Source organism: Larimichthys crocea, chromosome XVI (assembly GCF_000972845.2).
Source record: "Larimichthys crocea isolate SSNF chromosome XVI, L_crocea_2.0, whole genome shotgun sequence".
NCBI classification, from domain to species: Eukaryota; Metazoa; Chordata; class Actinopteri; family Sciaenidae; genus Larimichthys; species Larimichthys crocea.
Window position 1 is genome coordinate 994476 of NC_040026.1, and position 21035 is coordinate 1015510.

General features: G+C 42.6%; 1 protein-coding gene across 1 annotated transcript in view; it reads left to right on the forward strand.

Annotated features, from left to right (window-relative positions):
- Window positions 1-200: 200 nt before the first annotated feature.
- reep3b (receptor accessory protein 3b) overlaps window positions 201-21035 on the forward strand; it is a 35925-nt gene continuing 15090 nt past the window's right edge. Inside the window, exons 1-3 of the mRNA XM_010737630.3 lie at window positions 201-790; window positions 15381-15453; window positions 20579-20655. Of these exons, the coding sequence (XP_010735932.1) occupies window positions 759-790; window positions 15381-15453; window positions 20579-20655 (182 nt within the window). The 5' untranslated portion in view covers window positions 201-758. The remainder of the gene's footprint in view (window positions 791-15380; window positions 15454-20578; window positions 20656-21035) is intronic.

Genomic DNA, 21035 nt, shown 5'->3' on the forward strand with positions numbered 1-21035 from the left:
AGTATGGGAAACAAACAGGACCCCCAGGTTCAGTATGGGTGTATGTATAAGTAAGAAATGCATCATAAACAGAGATTATATTTAACATTTTATTATGTATTGTATTACTTGTATTACTTGTAGTCTTCCACCATTTACGTGATAGGGAAATGCTTCCCCAACAACAACAGCGCTCGGAACATCCACAGAACCCTGCTGCTCTCTCCCGTTGGTTAGAATTCGCCACGAATCCAAGATAGACCAATTAGAGCGAAGATCGCTGAGTTTAAAATTCCACCGCTTCCACTAAAACGCATAAGTCACATGGGCAAACGAGGCCAACCAATTGTAATTTGCGTTTGTTGTAAACAGACCGAGCTGGCCAATAGCAGGGTCCAGAGGTTGTGCTTTTCCTGTTGACGTCAGGGACTAGCTGGGCACCGTTCTGGTGCCAGGAACTGAGGAGTGAAGTGTAGAAGGAAGGAGGAAACCAGGAGGGAACCAGGAGGGAACCAGGAGGGAAGAGGACACTGCAACAAAACAGCACGAGTCACACCGGACAGAGACCCCGTCGCTGAGTTATGCTCGCAGAGGCAGAGCAGTGAGGTGGAGCGTTTCTCAGACATGCTGTGTTCTCGGTGTTCGCTCAGATAGCGAGCTGCTCCCGGACCCGCTCATCCAAGTTTCGGCTGTAGAAGTTTCCAGCGGCTCGGCTAACCTTTGACGTTACCACCGGGGCTGCGCTCCACTCCTGACCGAACACAACAGAGACAGAAAGCATGGTGTCCTGGATCATTTCGAGGAGCGTTGTGTGAGTATAAAGACGACTCAGAGCAGCGGAAGTGAACTAAAGTGATGTTTGTGCCTCGTGAAAGGAAAGTGAGCTTTGTTAGCTTGCTGGGCTAATTTGTTACCGTCCTGTGGCTAAGCTAAGACCTTTTATCATCTCCGTTAGGAAGTTTGTCATCAGCAAACGGCGTCATGTGTGTTATCAGACAGCGAGCAGACACTTCACACACGCGACATGGTCGCGTTTTTAAATAGAAATAGTCTCGGGGCCTCAAAGCTGCTAGCCTGTGGCTCGTGAGTTGCTACCGAGCCTAAAGCTAACGCTTCTGTGTTGTTTATGAATCATGGCCGTGCACGCGCTGCTGAGTCAGACGTTACATGTCACTTTTAGTAACTTTTGAGTCGGTGAGGTGGAACTCTGTGAGCCTCGACATGCTCCTGTATGAAGCAGTGTCAGGTACAGCTGCCGTCCTGGAGATATTATTAGCCGGCCCTGCCCAATTTAACCTGGCAACCAGAACATTGTGAGGACGCAGGAAAAACAAAAAAGGAGATGTGGCTCACTTTGCATTGGTTTGTTGGTTGTTACTGGATACATTGCCATGCTGCTGAAATCTACAGTTCATACAGCAGAAGTCAAATATTCATATTGAATGTAATGGAGATGTGGCTGGATTAGGTTTTCTGTCTGCTGCTGTCTTTGCTGTCCTCTGTCTGTATACATCCACACAGGAACAGCACTGTCGTTACATAACCCGGCATAATGGAGGACAGGAATGTAGTGGAAGCGACAGAAGGGAGTGGTGGAAAAGTACAAAATGCCCCTCGCTGTTCTCTAATGTAACTTTTCTACACTCTAACACACACATTCTTTTGTGACAGACCGGTGTCACAGGTCAGCATGTGCTCCATCAATGTCAGAGCCAGGAACCAGAACATGAGCGTGTCAGGCTTCTGTGACCGCGGGGCCTTCATCTCTCAACATGTCCATAACTATGTATACACTCCTCCTTCCTCTTAATCTTGCCTTACTTTGAACACTATAGATGGCCTGACAGTGTCACTACCACAAATATGCAAATACGCATAAGTGAACCAGCAAAGATGATGAGTTTGGGCCAACAAAAAATGAGATCGCAGCCGAGAGGAGGAGAACATATGGTGAGAGATAATACCATGACACATGCAGCAATACAGAGCAACCAACAACACAAAAAGTAATAAATATAATGTCAGGTATGTTGTGAGTTTCCAAGGTGTCTTATAAGTTGCCCCTGAGCAGCTAACATGCTCAGTCAGCGAAAGTCACACAAACATCACAACAACAGCGTGTCTCGGCAGACTAGGGAGTGAGCTGAACGCTCCTGGGCAAATCTTTCTAAAGTTACCTGACACACAAATCCTGGCTTGAAAAACTGGAAAAAAAAACAAGTTGTTAGTGTAGTGTGTACAGAGATTTGTTTTCAGCACACACACACACACACACACACACACACACACACACACAGGAAAGGTAGCAGGCTATGAGGAGAGAACATGAAAACTGTTGTGTTAGAATTAGATTTTCTGAAATCCATTGCCCCACCTTTACCGGTATAACCATGTCATAGAAAGCATGTTCACCCTTTCAAATCACAGCTGGAGGGTATCATTCTACATGATAAATATATTTTAATAACCCACTCTGGTCTGCGATGAAAGTCCTGCTAGTTTTTTGTTACTATTTCTTATTTATTTCTAATCGTGTGTTCAGTAAATGCATTGGTGAAAACCTGCTCTACCCATTAGCTGAACCTATTCTGGTTGGTATACAGGGATAGAAATGGAATAGAAGTATTTAAATACTCAGAATCTCCAACAAGCTGTTTACATATAGGAGCAGCCTAATCCAGAGATCCGGAGAGAGATAAGGTCAGGCGTACTTAAATGACACACCCGATGACGGAGAGAGGGAGAGCCCACGGTGCTGTTGGCAGAAGAGGGTGTGGACTGCCATTACTCTGAATATAATTATATATTACAATAGCATATGTTTCTTGTGTTCTGAATGAGTCATTAAATTTGTCAGCAGTCACTTTTGCAGGTTGGCAGCACTGTGTGTGTGTGTGTGTGTGTGTGTGTGTGGTTTAGGGCTCGTGCCATTGCCACCTCAAGTTTTTCAAATTTGAACACCTAAAAATTTTAAAAAAATGTTATAGGCCTATATTTCATGTCACACTTTGTGTGTGTCCTGGAAATAAATCTGGTGGTTGTCCACAGTGGTGGCCAGTGGCTGTGCAGCCTCCACCTGTGAGGACTTACAAAACTATGGAACATACTTCTGTCACAGACACACCAGTCAACTCACGATATCTATGGCAGCCTTTCAAAGCGTCAAACATCTACACACCAGTGGAACAGGCCCAGTCCATCCTGAGGGTGGTTAGGTTAGGCCAGCAGTTAGGTTGTGCTGGCTCGGGATGGAAATCTAAAACTGGTTCCAAATGGTCTTATTTATCTGAATCATATGCCTCAGTGCTTATCACTTCCTTTTATTGATGCCATCATGTTTTTCTGACAGCTGTGGATTTCAAAGCAACAGGATTGAAAAATTGGCGGCAAAGTCACATGTCACTCAAGAAGTCATAGCAGAAAGGAGTAAACCCCACGCTGAGCAGGCTTAACAGAACCTAAATGAAAGTGAATGCTGGACAAATATTCTCATTTCTTGACATGATGACAGCTAGACTGTTGCTATGGTTAGCTCTCAGGCTAACGGTTCCAAATTAAACAGCAGTTCACACCTGTGAAGGCTTACTTTTTTCAAACACAGAAAATTGATCAACTGATCAATCAATGAGGGAATGGATAATGATATTAATTGTCAACCCGGTAAGTAGCCCAAAAGTCCTTGAAATGAAAAGGTCAAAAGGTCCATATTTCATAGTTTGCCTGTTATATCGAATCAGACTGTCTATCCTCTGCTGTGGCGCCACCATCAAACTGCCTGGAGCCAACAGATGGCAGCACACTGGCTGCACGGCCAGTGGTTGTGTTGAGCTACCACTGAGTATTTTTGTCTGAGCAGTTTTATTTATTTATTTCTTTTTTGTTGATAAGGACTCATTCAGCTGCTCAAACATTTTCAAGTGCACTCTATTGGCGACTTTATGACTTTGAGATAACTGGGAAAGTCAGCGCTAGCTTACTGCAGCATGTGGAAACTTGCGTTTTAAAAAAAAAACCTGGTACATAAAATAAACAAAGTTTAGTCATTGAATCCACCTGGATAGTCTTCAGAGACATTTCAGGCTGTCTGTGGAGGTTTGACTAATCTGAGTGTCTGATTGGCAGCAGCAGCGTGACGTGGTACTGAGTTTTTCCCAAAAGTTGAATTTGGCTGAACTCCGACAGGATTTGATGCGCTACGTAATGACTCAAAATAAGTCTAAAACATTGTGTGTTGTTGTGCTCACACAGTGCGAGTAAAAATCATTGATATATTAATGATCTTGTGAAATGACTGAATATAGGGGAAACACTGACAAACATTGAGTTTGTGTATGTTCGTTAAGTTTATGTCGAATCCTGTGCAGTTAAGACTGGCTGACGTTATGAGCCACAGGCATCTTCAAAGCAAATATCCTAGCATATTATTAATATTCATGTCAGTACCCTGAACTGAACTTTAATAAGTCCATGAATCTGAAGTCCAGTTATGCTGTGCAAATCATTTCACACAGACAAGCTCAAATGTATCTTGAAGTATGCTGTCCTAGATTCTGTTCTCTGGAGTGTATTTCTGGTGTGTGTGTCCTGTGCCCATGTCAGGAAGACGTTTTCACTACAGTGGCTTCTCTGCTACAGTGTAGCCTGCAACTCCTACATAGTGTTGTATGCGTGGACAGATTCAGAATTAGCTCTTTGTGTTAACTTTAGGTTGTGTGAGCCTGAGAGAGAAGTGCCACTTGCTCAGTTATTAATTGTTTTAGTGTGTCTACTGCGAGCAGCCCTTTGCTCCACTGAAACACACGTCTTTGTACTTCTACACATCTTGTGCCACAGTTAAAAAAGGCAGTGGCTGATATTCAGCTCTGCACTCCATGACCAACTCCTTTTAGGCGGCAGCCTGTGAGGAATGCTTGCAGAATCTCTGTTTGTCCAGCTCTTTTTCTTTGTTACAGCCTCCCTTTTGGTGTTGACAAAGAAACTTGAGTTGTCTGCCTAAGAATGGAACAGCCATGAAAAACACTAATATTGTTCCCAAGAATGTGGACCTCCCTGATGATAATTAACAGAGCACAGCAGTGTTCATATTCTGACAAATGTGGCAGTACAATTAAAACAGCACCATGAGCTCCTCTACCGTCTAATACATTTTAGTACAGTGTGCTTGTTGCTCCCAGTGTTCTACTCCATGCTATTACTGGAAGGATTAGTGCAGGGCTGTGGTTTTGGATTGCAGATTGTGTGGAATGAATGGAAATGTATCTCCTTTCTAAACTATTCTGGTTACATTGTTTAAAGTTGGAATGTTGCGTATGGTCTGCCTGCTTCAGTCTGCTATGTTTTCACATTTGTGTTACCTTAGAATGAGCCTTTTCTATTCATGGATGCATAAAGAGGACTGGATGCAGTGTTGGAAGCTGTTCATCTGAAAGCTGCTCAGTGCAGTATGCAGCCACAGAAGTTTGATTTCCAGGTATAAGATTTGCAGAGATCTTCCACACTGTGTGGCTCACGTTAGAGACACCAGCCGAGCCACTAACGTCTGGTTTAGCCCTCTGCTAACTTGAATGGCGATGAAGTGATTTCACAGTGCAGCTTTTACCCTGAAACCCCACCGCACACACCTCTGTCATGTTGCGTGTGCAACGCTGTTTTGGTCCGTCCTGCACGCAGCTTCACACCACAGAAGCGGAGCGTTTAGCCTGCCAGACTTTGTTTACGTGCTCAGATTTGGTCATTTTCCTGGTTTATGTGCTTCTAAACATGCTTCTACATATGTACATATTCTACGTAGTTAATTTGTTTTGCTTTTGTCTGTTTTTACAAATGGCACAGGGTGTTTTATTTTGAAAATCCACACGATTCTCTATGCTGATTCCAGCTCGAGGTGCTCTGTGTAAATTGACGCAGGCTACTTGTGGCATCCTTAAAAAATAGAACAGCTCGGAGCCAAGGGGAGGCCCACTTCTGAACTGGACTGTGGTGGAGCCGGTGGGGTTTGATACATTGACTAGGACGCCTACATAGGCGCATCCGCACCCGGTGGAATTTGGGGGTACTACCAGATGGACCAAATTCTGAGAGTGAGATGTGCCAAGTTGCACTACCATTTTCCTACAGTAGCCTAGAATAGAGTAAATGAACACTGTCTCTGTATAACGCCTTTTACATTTAGAGCCTTAGCTGTCATGTTGACCCTCATTCGTAATAATAACACTGTAATTAACAAGCTAACATTTGGCGTTGTGGTGACAACGGTGTCAAGAAGCACGAGCAGTCAGACTATCAGAGCACTTGGTCAAACTAGTTCAGTAACACAGGACACATATTAGGACTGACATGACGACTGATGGGACAAAGTCTGTTCCAGTCTGGGTCAGTTGTTATCAGTCACTTTGACATCTGGCAGATACTCATAGTGTGTCAATTGTGATACAGATGTTTTCAAACCTGTTTGACATCCGTGATCACTGAGGGACACACAGCGGTCAATAAGCAGCTTTTAACTGGAGGTGTCTTTGTTTTCCAGCGTTCACTCACCTCCTGATCTCCCGCTAGGCTCTACAGTCTACGTTGCCCGTGCCTCCCCACACAGGATCTCACCCAAACTCTGCGGTTTCTTCCTCCTTTTTCTGGCCCGCTCAGCACAAATTGCACTGCATATAAACAGTGCAAACTGTTGGTTTGTTTTGGTATAAGTACATGCAACAATTGGCACTGTTTGCACAATATTTCCTGAGCGGTTGGGGATAATTACCAACGTTTCAGATGTGCTTGTGTTCAGCTCAGTCTCCAGATGAAGTGGTTTAGATAATCTGGATAAACTGTTGGTCTGTTCCCAACTTGTCTGCTTGTCTAAAAATCTATTAAAAATACAACTCAAGTGTTGTTAAACCATGATTCTTAATTTTAGACTGACTGTGTGCCGTATGCGAGCCGGCTTGTTGTTATTGAAAGGATATGTTGTTTTTTTTCTGTGGGGAGATTTCTGCTTCAAGATCTATGCAAAACCATAGAGCTAAAGGTTCAAACTTGTGTGTGATGTGTTGGTGAAGTTTTTTAATGTGGGAAGATCGGAGCGCTGTGAGACCACCAGTCTAAATGGTGTATGTCATTTATTTCCCTATGAGGAAATACTCTGGGGTTGTACAGACCTGGACTCTAACTAGTCTCATTTGCTGTAGCAGCAGTTCTCTCAACAATCCTCCCTCTGTGTTTTTAGGGGAAAAGTCATGTAATCAAATTCTTATTCCTGAAGCTCAAACCAGATGGTGGAAGCTCAAATCTTGGAGCTCTCTCTCTCTCTCTCTCTCTCTCTCTCTCTCTCTCTCTCTCTCTCTCTCTCTCTCTCTCTCTCTCTCTCTCTCTCTCTCTTCTCTCTCTCTCCTCTCTCTCCTCTCTCTCTCTCTCTCTCTCTCTCTCTCTCTCTCTCTCTCCCTCTTCTCCCTCCCCCTCTTCTCCCTCTTGGCATGTCTCCTGTGTTTTATTGCTCTTGTTCTCTCTGCTCTCTCTCTTGTCGTCCAGCCCCCACACTCCCTCCCTACATCCCTCCTGGTTGTTGGTGGTGTACGGTGTCAGGAAACCAGGGAAATTGACCTGGAGCCCAGAGTCAAGGCCCATCTAAAAGCAAAGGGGCTATTTTCTCAGCTGCATGCATAGAGAGGGGGAGAAGGTGTTGAAATGGGAATAAGGGGAATGAGGAGGGAGAGAAGGGAAACTGAGAGATGGTAGTTTTTGGTATGAAGAAGGGGCCCTGCTTTTCTCAAAATTGGTTCAAGAACATTTCAGTGTGCGTTCAATGTCTTTTGTGTGAGCTTGCTTTATGGAGACATCATGATTAATGGTTTAAGTGTCTCTGCTGGTCCTCTGAAAGAAGCTGGTGTACATTTAAGACCTTGTCTTGGAAGGCCAGGTCAGCCAAAGTTGGCAGATGAATCAAGTTTTATCAAGTAAAAGGAGATTTTTGCTGTGTGTGCCAGTAGCGTGCTATAGATCTGTAAATCAGGACAATGGGCCTGGCCACACATAGAACAGAGCTCAGGTTCATCAAACATGCAGGAATCACTGCCACTTTCATTTCCGAGTGTCGGCACTGTCTCAGATCAGGGCTGTGACTGAATGGATTTTCTTAGCACAGTGAAGAAAGTAACACACCCCAGAGGTTTTGTGGTTTACCGCTGAGCCCACCCCCTCTCAGCGCTCATAATTATTCTTAAACAAAGGCAGTCTTCTTTACATAGGTTTTTTTTAATGCAAATAGCATAATTGTATGCTTTGAACGGTTGAAATGAGTTCAGCCTCAGGTGATTCCTACTGACTCCGTCCACCGTCGAGGCCTGTTTTTCCCTGTCCCTGATTGTCCTCCTGTCCCAGAGGAACCCTTCACAACTCACCCTCTGTTTTCCTGCAGAACAACCAGTGGTGGACAGTAACAAAGTACATTTACTTGAGTACTGTATTTAATTACAGTTTTTGAGTATCTGTACTTTACTTGAGTATTATTTTTGGTGGATACTTTTACTTTCACTCCATTACATTTGAAGCACAAATATTGTACTTTTTACTCCACTACATTTCTATTTCTATATCTACTCTTGTTACTTGCTACTTTTGAGCTTACGTCAGCTGATGATTTTCTGAGAAAATAAACTGTCTCTGCTGATTTGGGTTTGTCATAGTCTTATGCTGTACCTGTACTGCATCATGCCATACAATCCATACAATGGAGGAAGAAACTGGAGAAACACATGGAGACAGTCCCACCGAGCTCCCGTGGCCTTATCTCAAACCCATGTTTGAGATTTTTGTCACAAAAACTGATTTGTTTCAGTTTAAATGTTTGTTGTGTTCACCGCAAACAAGTTATGTCACAGGAGAGAGAGTTATCCGGCTCACTTTTGGCTGTGATGCATGATATAAGTATGTGTTCAAATGTAACTACAATATGTAGACATGTCATGAGTTGATGAACACAGCTGAGTGTGTGTTCTGAGGCTTCTTGCCTTTATTTGTTTATTTTGAGCTATAAACATGCACATCTGTAGCAGAATCACATCAGTGTATTGTAGAATGACAATAAAGCTACTTTCCTTTCCTGTATTTCCTGAGATATTTTTAAAAATACTTTTACTTAAGTCATTTTTTTAAGCAAATACTTAAGTAATATTCTGACTAAGCTACTTTCACTTGTATTGGAATTTGACAAGGAGTACCTGTACTTTTACTCAAGTGGTGAAGTTGTGTACTCTGTCCACCTCTGATAACAACCTATCTTCCAAGTGGAGCAGTGTTCAGACAGAAACAAATCAAATCAAATCAAACAAATCGAATACAAACAGAAGCCTCTCACATCATTAGAATCATCACAGACTGCATAATTCATGGGAGAGCCGTGTGAGCTTGTTAATGTTATTGTTGAACTGGTTTATTACTGTCTTTATTTCCTTCACACCACGGGCCATGTGCCATGTGTGTGCATGAGCTCTGTGACTAGACGTCACTGCAGTCAAAGCAAATTAGGAGCAACTGAGACATGGAAACCTGCTATTATCACAGCTTCAGCAATCGCCCTTCATTAGCACGACTAAGATCTGCTCGCCAAACACAAGGCCTTCAAATTACAGCACTGGAGAGGAAGGACTGGCTGCAGCACTACCCTGCCGACAGACTGAGCAGTATAGACATTTAGAGAGACTATCCAGGTACTTATGTTTCTACGACAACGCATCAACACCCCCCCCAACCAGGCTGCTGTTCTTGTGTGCTTGGACAGTGGAAGGTCTGGGTTGTTGTGCAACCAGTTTGTGCACTCCAAACATGCACCCAAACACACCCACATACCAGTGTGAGAGCGGAAAGGGATTCATTTACAAACTTTCATTATTTTTTGGGGGGGCAGATGTTACAGCAGTATTGTTCTGGAAGCTTTATGCAAATGAAGAAGAGTGAGTTGAAATTACAGAGTGTGACAGAGAGATGTAGACGTGAACAGAGAGTATGGAAGCTTTGGCAGCCTGACTGTTTCTATGGCAACAGCAAGGAAATAAACTGCTGTGGTTGTTGGCGACTTGCCTGCTGCTGAGAGGACTCTAGTCAGAGGGAGTGTATCTGTATGGAAGGCTATATACTGTGTGTGTGTCCGTGTGTGTGTAGGCTGCTGTTATTGTGAAATCCTCCACACGTTTATCATAACTTCGGTTAACGGATTCCAAGCTCCACTATGGGCCAACATTTTCTTTCCAAACTCACTCCTTCAACAGGGCAGGCAAATGAGTCAGGACCAGGGTATCGGTGCATCTTTACCAGATGCTCCACATCCCTTCAGATTTCTCCAACCTTTGAAAGATGAAATCCAAAACATATGGTGGCCGGGGTAAAACAGGACTGTAATTCTTCTTCTGAGATCACACTCCATGGCATTTTTGTCTTTTTTTAAATGGTCATGTACAAGTGCCTTCTGAAAACGGCACAATTAATGAACCATCTGCTTACAAAACAGACGATGAACAGTCTGAGCGCACTTTCAACAATATGTCTGAGAAGGCACAAAACATTCTGGAACTGAACAACAGTGTAGCACCTAGATCAATAACAGCTCTTCATTTGATAGAAAAACAGGAATTAATGAGTGATTATTGACCCTGGTTTGGTGGTGATGGAATTCTATATTTGGTCTTGTTGAATTCTACATGGACTTGACAACATTTTACCACAAATGTTCTCTCTCAGCTAAAGGACACACCGGTCACACTCTGCTGTATTTGAGGACTTGCGTGCTGTACAGCGGTGCCCAGTAATGTGCCACGGACTGACAGCTAACCTACATAATGGTGTTTTTTTTTCCTGAATGGGAGTGAAACTGGATCCATTCGTAGTTAGGTGGAGTGTGTTCTGACACACGAGTCTCTTTGTCAGGATGTCATGAGGTGTCTGAGATGTAGCGTATATTGTCTTACACTTTGACACACTACACGCCCCATGTCTGCCGGGTCGGCCCATTATCGGACGGATATGCAGTCTCATCTCATTAGTCCATGTAAAGGTAACGACACGGAGACGGCAGGCTCCGCTCAAGGAAAGGATGTATACATCCAGGAGAGTGAAATAAATAAGAATGGTAGAAAGATGAGTGCAGGGATGGAGATAATGAGAGTCAGTGAGTTAGATAGAAGAGATGTTCTGAAAAGAGCAGATGGATGTATCACATGAACTGTGCTATCACACCAAAAGATTCATGAGCAGCAGAACTGGCCAGCAGTCATTCATTTTCAGTGACAGTTGGTGACATTTGGCAGCTGTTGCCGTGGCAGCGTGGGTTTGATTTCTTTGATCATTTATGAACTCCACTGATTTTACACATCAAAGTATGTTTCCAGGTGCTGGAGGTCTACTTAGGAAAAGTTTCTAAAACTCCAGTGTTACCAGAGGGAGCTGTGTGAAGTCTGATAAATGGCCTCAAGTGATGTCACTCGAGTCAGTGTTGATTGGGGCCGAAGTTCTCCTTATCTCTGCTTAAGACTGGATTATTAGCTGTTACATGCATAACACTCTTGACCGAACTGTCAGTTGTGTGTTGTATTGTGGATAATGAAGGCACCATATTAAAGATTAAAAACACAGGAGTGCAGTGATAGGAGTGCAGTGCTATTTGTATGGTCAACAACTGTAGTTTCTCCTTCACTCATAGAACAGGAGGGTGAGTGAAGGTGGTTGCAATCAGCAATTACACTGCTAGATGACACTAAATCCTACACAGTTGTCCTTAACAAAAACCACAGTGTGCTACTGGAGATCAATGAACAGTGAAAATCAGTTCAGTTTCATTAAAAGGATTTTATTTGTGCCTCTATCCCAGACAACACAACCAATAAAGTGGGCAACGCTCAAATAAAAAGACTGCTCTCATAACGCAGCGAGAGCAACTTAGAATAATGATTCCTTTTATAAGCAGGTAAAGTGTAACGGTGCCCTGATGGCAGCAGTGGAGACAGATGGACAGTGATAAGCCATGAAACCAGCAGATAGAAGAATATGTGCCAGGAAAAGATCAAACTGACTGAGAAGGAAGTGAGTTCCTGCGTAAGGTGTGCTGAAGTCCATCATTCCTGTTCCTGCGCCTGCATTTGGCTTACAGGTCTTTTCTGCCACCCACAGCTTCTAGTTCTCGCAGCATGCATGACTGCTGGAATAAGTTGGTGGCCGTTTAATCATTTGATGGTGTTGAATGTTGATCAGGACGTGATTTCAGTCTCTGTATTTTCATTTTCCAGAACTACCCAGAACTTTTACAGTGGCACTCTTTGCATGTGAGCTTGGTGTGTCAGGGCCCTTTACCTCTCTCCTTCCCCTCCTGATGCCAATTTATATACTGGGTCAGTTTAAATTCAGCTGCCTGAGTCTGCCAGTGCGGGTTGCTAGCATGACTGCTCTAAGTAAAATCATGCCTCCTTTTAATTTCTCTCCTTCTTTTGCTCCCCCTCTCACTCTTCTTTCTTTCGGCATGTCAGTGGTTTTACCAGTACAGATGTGTAATTAGATTTATATCCTCGTGCATCAGTTTTTCAGTCAGTCATGAGTTAAGTCCTTTTAAGCAGGACTGTGGATATGTGTTATGGATATCATCATTGGTGGAGTACACATTTACAGCACAGCCTTTAGCTGAATGTCCATTTGTTACTGTTTACAGTACAGTATCTGTCCCTGTATTAATCCTGATGGTGTTACACCCTCACAGGCAGTGTTGTAGGTCAATGGACTGCTGTGTTTTTGTCATGTAGATTTGTCAGAACAAACTGATGTGCTATATGGTGATATCAGTGGCTTTTAAAGGGACCTCTGGTCCAGTCATGGTCAGTACAGCTCACCTGTATAGTGTCAAAAAAATGCAGATAACTTTAAGAAGAAAGGCTAGACTATAGCCAGTGGGCTCACGTTTTTCTCTCTACATGGACTGTTTACCTGCACACAACGCCTCAAATGTGATACTCAGATGAAACTAGAACTAAAAGCTATATGATAAGATATAGAGATCAACAATGAGCTAGTTCAACCAGAGATATTAAAGGGATGAATATCACTGGAATGGTATGGCTAAATACTGGCAGACACATATATAGTGTCACTGTAGTCTCACAGTATGTATCATCCACCTTAAGCGTCTTTTTTAAATTCTCTCTCTCCTGATTAGTCCTCATTCCTTGATACCTGGTTAGTCATGAAACTTGTCAGAACCTTTAGAAATGTACCAATTACCAGCAGCAGTGATGGCTCAGTATGCAGTCCAGCTGAACAGATCCAGATCCAGATCCAGATTCAGCATTCATACAGGCAGATCTGCAGAGAACACACTGTGCTGTAGACACGGCAAGCTCAGTGTGCGGGGGGAGGAGAAAGGGGAGGAGGAGCACAAGAATGTTAGAGAGAGGGATTGGAGGGAAGGAGTGTCGTGCTATAAATTGATCTAGTCGTTTTTCTTGCTTACACACACACACACACACACACACACACACACAGCGTTCTGTCAGGAAGAATATATAGTATGCAGCTGAGAGCAGAGAGGCTGGACAAACTGCCCTTGTTACTGTGTGTCTCTGAGTGTGGGTGTGGATATTCATTCTTTTGTTTGTGTGTGTGTGTGGATAGAAAGGCAGCTCTGTTGAGTTGTTCCAGTAGATGGTGTAAAATATCTCCTTTATTTATATTTGTGAAGTTTATCAGCATTAATATCTGTAATATCTCTGCATATGGATATTGCTATATTTTTCCCTTTTTAGCAGATTAAAAAAACTCCTTATCTTTCTAGATTTTTTGTGTGTATTTCAGTACAGTCTGCTCAACAGCAAGCAGACACAGGTAGAGACTAGCTGGTGGATATAGTGCAGTATTTAGCAGGTAAAGAGCCAGATGTGAGACAAAATCAGCTCAACAAGGGTGAGTATGGATTCACCAGCTGGACACTAACACTATATGAATGCTAATGCTGCTAATCACAGCTGGCTGATGGGTGTGTCAGTGGGAAACATGTTTTCTGTGATCACTTCATAAGGAGATCATGTCAGTGTCGTCTTCCGGTGGAAACTGCAACATACAGTTGTCAGTTTATTAGGTACACTTAGCTCTCACAATCCTGTAGATAAATCTTCTCTTCTACATAAATAAATGTATCATTAAACAGTGAATACTCTCTGATGGGGCAGTACAAAGCAAAGCTGCACTGTGAGATGAGATTGATGATTAGTTTAACATATAGCGGTTAAAGCACGGAGTCTCTCTTTTGTACAGTGTAAGGTAATGTGTTCTCTGTTTCTCTTCTGTTTCCAATAAATGGAACAGTGGCTGTGCAGTCAGCAGGGCTCCACAGACAAAACAGCCCCCCCTACAGTGCAGACACTAAGCAGCAGGCCCACAGCAGTACAGTACACCTCATCCTAAAGACACTCAAATTCAAACAATTAATATATTATTTGTACATAGCAAATACTGTGTATGGAAGTGCAAAGGAACAAAAGTAGATTGCAGTGCGTTGAGGTAGTGTTGAAACCTGCACTGTGGACCAGACATGGAACCAAACCCCCACATTACCCCTTAACCGCTGCTGCTGCACATGATTACAGAGGAAACATTGAGTCATTGTCTTGTGTTCCAGTGGTTTTCTGACTGTGGGTCAGGACCCAACACCCAATCATAGCAGGATATAAATAAGTCCTCAGATTGTTCTGCAGGAACAGATGATGGCTTTTAACTGGAAAATCACAATTTTGTATGCAAGCTTCAGTTTGCATTTAGGATTATACTGTCCTGCTATTTTGGTTTGAGTGTAAAATCCCCTTCACTCTCCTCTTTGGTGGAGAAAGCATGTTGTTCCAAAATCTCCCATAGGTGTTCAAGCACCTACAGGACCCCCAAAATCTCCTGAAGGTCCTCTACAAGGACCTCTTTAGAAACCCATAGAACCTCCTCAGTGGCCACCGGAGTATCTTAAAGAACTACTAAAATCTCCAAGACTCCTAGAACCCCTTTACTTACCAATTGAACCTCCTAAAGATCCTCTAGAACATTATCAGTGGCTACTAAAACGTCCCACTGGACCCCTGGAAGCTTTTCACAGACCACATAAAAAACCATTAGAATCTCCTCAATGATCATCTAAACTCCTGGAGTAGAATCTTCTACTCTAGTAGTGTTAGATGTCTCACTAGACCTTGACCCAGGTCCTTTTAATCTGTCCCATCTATAAATCCATCACATACCGGCCTATATTCACATGACCTATGTATGGTTATTTACACAAGTATATCACTTGTCACAATGTTGCGAACATTTCAGCAGCGCGTCTGTGAGAAATAGTCGTAAACTGTTACTTGTGGTTATTTACCATGTGGTTGTGTTGTGTTCTCTCTCTACAGGCTGGTGTTTGGGACTCTGTATCCTGCATACTACTCTTACAAAGCTGTCAAGACCAAGAATGTCAAAGAATATGTAAGTCCACAAGAATCACTCAGCATGTTTGTATGATATTTGTGTGATTGTGTATATAAAGGCTGTAAGGCTACAATACATACATAACTCTTGCTCGAAGATCCAGATCCAGCTCTGTCTCGTCTGTCTGATGTGCTTTTTGGTGGTTTTCTACATGACCCAGAGTGCCTCCAACAGAAGGTGCATGATTGTTACTTTTAATCATAGCTCTACCTAAGGCTAGTGGCATTGTCTTGCCCCAGGCTATTAAACTCTGATTCCAAGAAGGAGTTCACATTAGAATACTGAAGAAAAACATGTCCTGAGCTTTACTGGTGACAGTTCTGCATATACCTGTAAATACGATTTTATAGGAAACCATTGTACACAGTGCTCTTGTTAATATTTGATCTAAGGGTTTTTTGTAGACGACAGTAGCTGTCTGGGTTTGTAGTGGGTGTGGTGGAGCCTGCACTGATTTCCATGTGAAACCAGGCTTTGATGGGAATCTATACATGCATATAGATGTGAGAGCTGGGATGGATTTTCTTGGTGAAGCCTGGGTGATGTAACTAATGTTAGTGAGAGTGAAATCTCAGACCACTGAGTTACTAACACATTCTCACACACACACACACACACACACACACACACACACACACACAGCTTAAACACAGCAGCTCACGGGTTCAGACGCAGTAAGCTATGACTGTGCTCTGAGCTGCTTCTTCTTCTCTTTGTCTTCCTCTATGCCTGCCTGTGTTACTGACTCTCACGTCCACTCCTTTGCTGCATAAAGCAGTCAGTCGGTACAGTTAATGATTTCTCTTAATATCTCTGAATGGATGGAAATGAAGATCAGAGAAATAATAGGATAACCAGTTTGAATATATTTCTAATGTAAAACACCACAAGGTCTGCCTCAATGTTTGTAAGGTTTCCAGTGATATGAGCACAATGCTACAAGGTGTCACACCTGGTATGTACACTCAGTTTCCAGTTTCTAGACTGAGCTAAACCTAAAGCAGTCTGATCCAGTTTCACAGAGGTGTTGATTGAATTGAATATGATCATGTTGGAGGATGTAGTTTATGGTGCTTTGTATTGTGTTCTACAGAGGTGTTTGAAATAAAGTCATTTTCAGTGCAGTGTAACACGTGTACTGTATGTATTCACAGTCTCATTTAGTCATTGTTAGTTTTTAATGATCAGTTTCTAGGACTCATTAGTTTGGACAGTAGAATTTTTGTAACATTATAATATGACATGATCAACGTGTCAGGCTACTGACTAACAGAGAGTGTTAAGTTAGCTAATGTAGCGTTAGCTGCTCTCTAAAAGCTGTACCAGTATCTTCTGAAACTTCACTGATGTCATGTCATCTATGTTCATGGTCACAAAGCCAATCCAACCAGCTCTAGAAAAACATGTGAAGGCGTCATGTTTGAAGTTATTCCACAACAATCGTGCAGCCGTGACGCTGATCTCATCTAATAATGAAGACAGAGACAGTTTCTGCATACAAAGTATACAAAGTGTCAGTCTGTGGATCCCATTAGGATTTGGTGCTATGTAAAGAAAATTAATTTGAATATATAATTCAGTTTTCCTCATAATAAGCCAGAGTTGTTCAGTAATGTTAATATTACGATGGCACATTTAGTTATCAGAAACATCCTTACATATGATGATATTGTTTTTTTGTCAAGCGCAACCTGCATGGAAGTGACTGGTGATCAGTGCAGTGACATGTCAGTCACAGAGTCACACTGAGTTCCTCCTGCTCGACATGTACGAGCTTACTTCAGACCTGAACCAACCTTTTTCCACTGGATGAAAGCAGGACCTCAGCTGTACACCTAGGCTTTGTGCCCCTCTTCAGCAAATGTCAAGAAGAGTGTTGAATCAGTGAGTGGAGCCTGGTTCTCAGTCGAGGACTAGTTGGAGTTGGTATCCACTGCTGTTTGCAAATCAGCCTCCAGCCTTTCATGATCATCTAACCAAAACAAATGTGTGTTTTCATTGTGCACATCCTCAAAGGGTTTCATGTGTACATTGATGAACCAGAGTTCATTACTTGACGAAAGCAGCTGAAACAGACCTGTGGTTGCTTTTATGTGACTGGAGCTCCAGAACGCCCTGCCGGGAGTTACTTCAGTTCATGGCAGAGCTGTCTCTTAAAAGTCATTCCAGAGGCCGGCTTTCTTTTTCATGTCTTTATTACTGTGAGTGCGTACATGTGGCTGCATGTTGACAGACATGTTTCTCAGTCAGTGTCTTGTTAAACAGTAAAAGTAAAAAGCAGTGATTCTCCCTCCTTCTTCAGCAGTACTGGGCACTATCCCTCACTACATCTCTGCCACCTGTCTACGTGATAGAGTGTTGAATGAGGGCAGTTAAAGCTTTTGACCCTTAGGCTACACTGCATGACTCCACTCTGTTTTAGACAAATGAGCTTCTATGCTGAGCAGTGTGGATCCAGGCCTGACATGAGGACACTTGTCTGATAGTCTGTGTCGTTACTGCTTCAACCACAGAGAGCAACAGGAACAGGAAGTTATCATGATAGACTGCATTTTTTTAAAAATTGGACTGTCACTGCTTTCCAGGGACATTCAAGATAAAGTGTCAGTATCAGTTTTCTCAGTTGTGAAACTCAATATGTTTCATATAAAATGTTAACGTTTAAACTAAAGGAAGCTTAAATCACATTTCCCCCAAATTCTACATAATTATAGAGACCGTAGCGTGTGCTGGGCAAGTTAATTCATGAGCGGTCAATCATATGTTAAATGTGGTGCCCAGAGGGGGGGCAGTTAGTCCGTCTGTAACAAAACTGCTTTAATTAAACTCACACACTGGGAGTCCACATGCAGTAATGAACGCCAAGGAAGCACAAAGAAGAACTGAACAATTCTAGATGACATTTCTGATTGCAATTAACACATGTTTATTGTGCTTTTTTAAATTTGCTACTTGCTGTAAATCCTCTAACAAAAGCTTGTGGTCACAGTCTGTATGAGTAATAAACATAATAAGAATAATAAAAGTAATTAAACGTCTTCTATATGTTCAAATTCACAATCTACCAGGAAAGAAAGGGATCAGCTTCATGGAGGAAGGGTTGAGTTTGCTTTAATTAAGGAACACTATTCATTTATACTGCAGTGATCTTTGATCTGATTCTGTGTGAGTTTGTATGTTTGTATGTTTGTATAGGTAGATGATTGCACTTGATTCTAGTTGCCCGAGAGGAATATGTCCCCCACATAGACACACACACATACACACACAAGCCACTATATTTGAACTCTTGATCGGCTGCTTTGTGATCTTGTTTACTTGGCACCTGTTAGGAAAGATTGGGAGACATGAAACAACAAGTTGATTCACTGATTATCAGAAACACTTGATGCTCGGTGTTCAGGACAAAGCAAGTGTCATTGTGTCAGCTCTGTCAGGTACTTTCTCAATATTTTGTGACTTTTTCTTAACTAAACGTTTAATTTAAAAAAAAAATGCTGATAATCGATCAGTAGTTAAAATCATTTAATAATTAATTAGACACTGTGTCATTCTTTCAAACTAAATCATGGTGAAGAGTATTTAGTCATGTCTCAGTTCTTCTGCTGAATGAAAGTTGGTGGGCTGCAGCACGTACGCACATGGGTCAGTCTCCAGTGCTGCTCCAGTCTTCATGCTCTGTCTACCAAGCTTAGCATTACAAGTGGGTCCAGTGGCTGTAAAGAGCTGATGTCAGGTGTTTTTCTTTTTTTCTTCTCTTTTAATGGAAGGCAGTTATTCACAGACGGGGCCGGTAAATGTCTGCTATCGCCTCAGGAAGGCAAAATGGCTGCTGTATTTCACTGAGGTCACATCTTAATGTCCTCCCTACTGATGAGATGAAGGAGGAGGGAAAGACAAAGAAGGAAGAGAAGAAAAACAGAGAGAAAGAAAGATACAGAGCAAGGTATGAAGTGGAAGATTAAAGAGAGGAAGGAGAGACAGAGGCAGTTGAGGCAGAAGTCGATTGAAACATATAAATTAGATCCTCTCCATCCCACTGGCTGTGTTTCACTCTCTACTTTACATTTATCATTCACATGAGCCTGTGTGTGTGTGTGTGTGTGTGTAGTTCACTATGAGGTCACCAATTAACCAGCCCAGCAGTAATGGTGCAGCGTAGAAGACAGTACAGTACATCGTGTGTAACACACACACACACACACACACACACACACACACACACACACACACACACACACACACACACACACACGATCCAGTGTGTGCCTAATCTGAGCTGTGTGTGTTTGTAGTTCTGACAGTTTGTGCCTGTGAGACAGGTGAATGTGTGTGTGTTTGTGTTCTCTGTCCTTCTCTCTTGTTCTCCCTCTTTCAAACACAGACTTTACTCCCTCACTCCTCCTCCACCCATCCACCCCACACACACACTGACATTTCATTAGCTGGTGTCAGTGTGTGTTCAGTCATGCGGCAGCGGCTGGGTCTGGCTAATACCTCAGCCTGCCATGTGACTGTCTGCCTGCCACCGTCTACCCCTGGCTTTGATATGGAAATCCATCCAGGAGAACCTGGAAAGCCCTTAAATAGGGACGGAGGGAGCAAGAGAGCCGAGAGGACAGCAGAGAGCATAAAAGAGAGAAAGAAGAGAAAAAAAGTCCTAAACCTCTGTTTGCCCTTCACTGCGGCTGGCCAGGGAGGGAGAGAGTGCAGGATAAAAGGAGACAGAGGAGAGAAGAATACCATGCGAGCCTCAAACTGTGTAACTCTGAGGCCTTACCAAGTATTAAAGTGGCTTAAATCCAGTCATTAAAGTGGTGAAGTATAGACCACACTGACCATGTGAACCTGTTTGATTCATCTAGAACAGAGTTTGATGAAGTGTCTGCAGTTACCACAATTATGACTGGCTGCAGGGTCAAATTAAATATTTAAATAAAATAAAAAATGAATAAAAATGATATTTTGTTTTGGTTTTGGTGTTTTACTGACACTGTCTATTTCTGTGCTCAATCTACTTGTAGTTTATCAGCTGGTGTGTTTACTAAAATATCTGCTGCTTTTAATCCTCAGTTTGTTGTTCTCGCTTGCTTCAGTGTTCTTTCTGTTTGTGTGTCTGTAGGTGCGATGGATGATGTACTGGATTGTGTTTGCCCTCTACACTGTGGTGGAGACGATCACCGACCTAACACTGGCATGGTGAGTTATATACACACACACACACACACACACACCACACCCACAACAACCCAACACAAAACCCCCACACACCCAGTTTGTCTCTGCATTAACAGGTACATACAATTCTCTCACTGGTGGAAAATCCCTTGCTGATATTGATTTCCAGTATTCACTGATCTAATTAGAATGGCCGTGTAGTAATGAGGATGACTGCTGGAAGAATGTGGGGGAACAGATTCATTTTAACATCATATTTTGTGCTGTTTGATAGGTGGGTGAAGTAGAACTCAACTCAACTGATACGAGATTTTTGAGTCATATCCCTAAAACATACTTATGCAGACAGAATATTTTCCAGTTTAAAAGCAAACTGTAAACTTGTAAATTTGGCAATCATA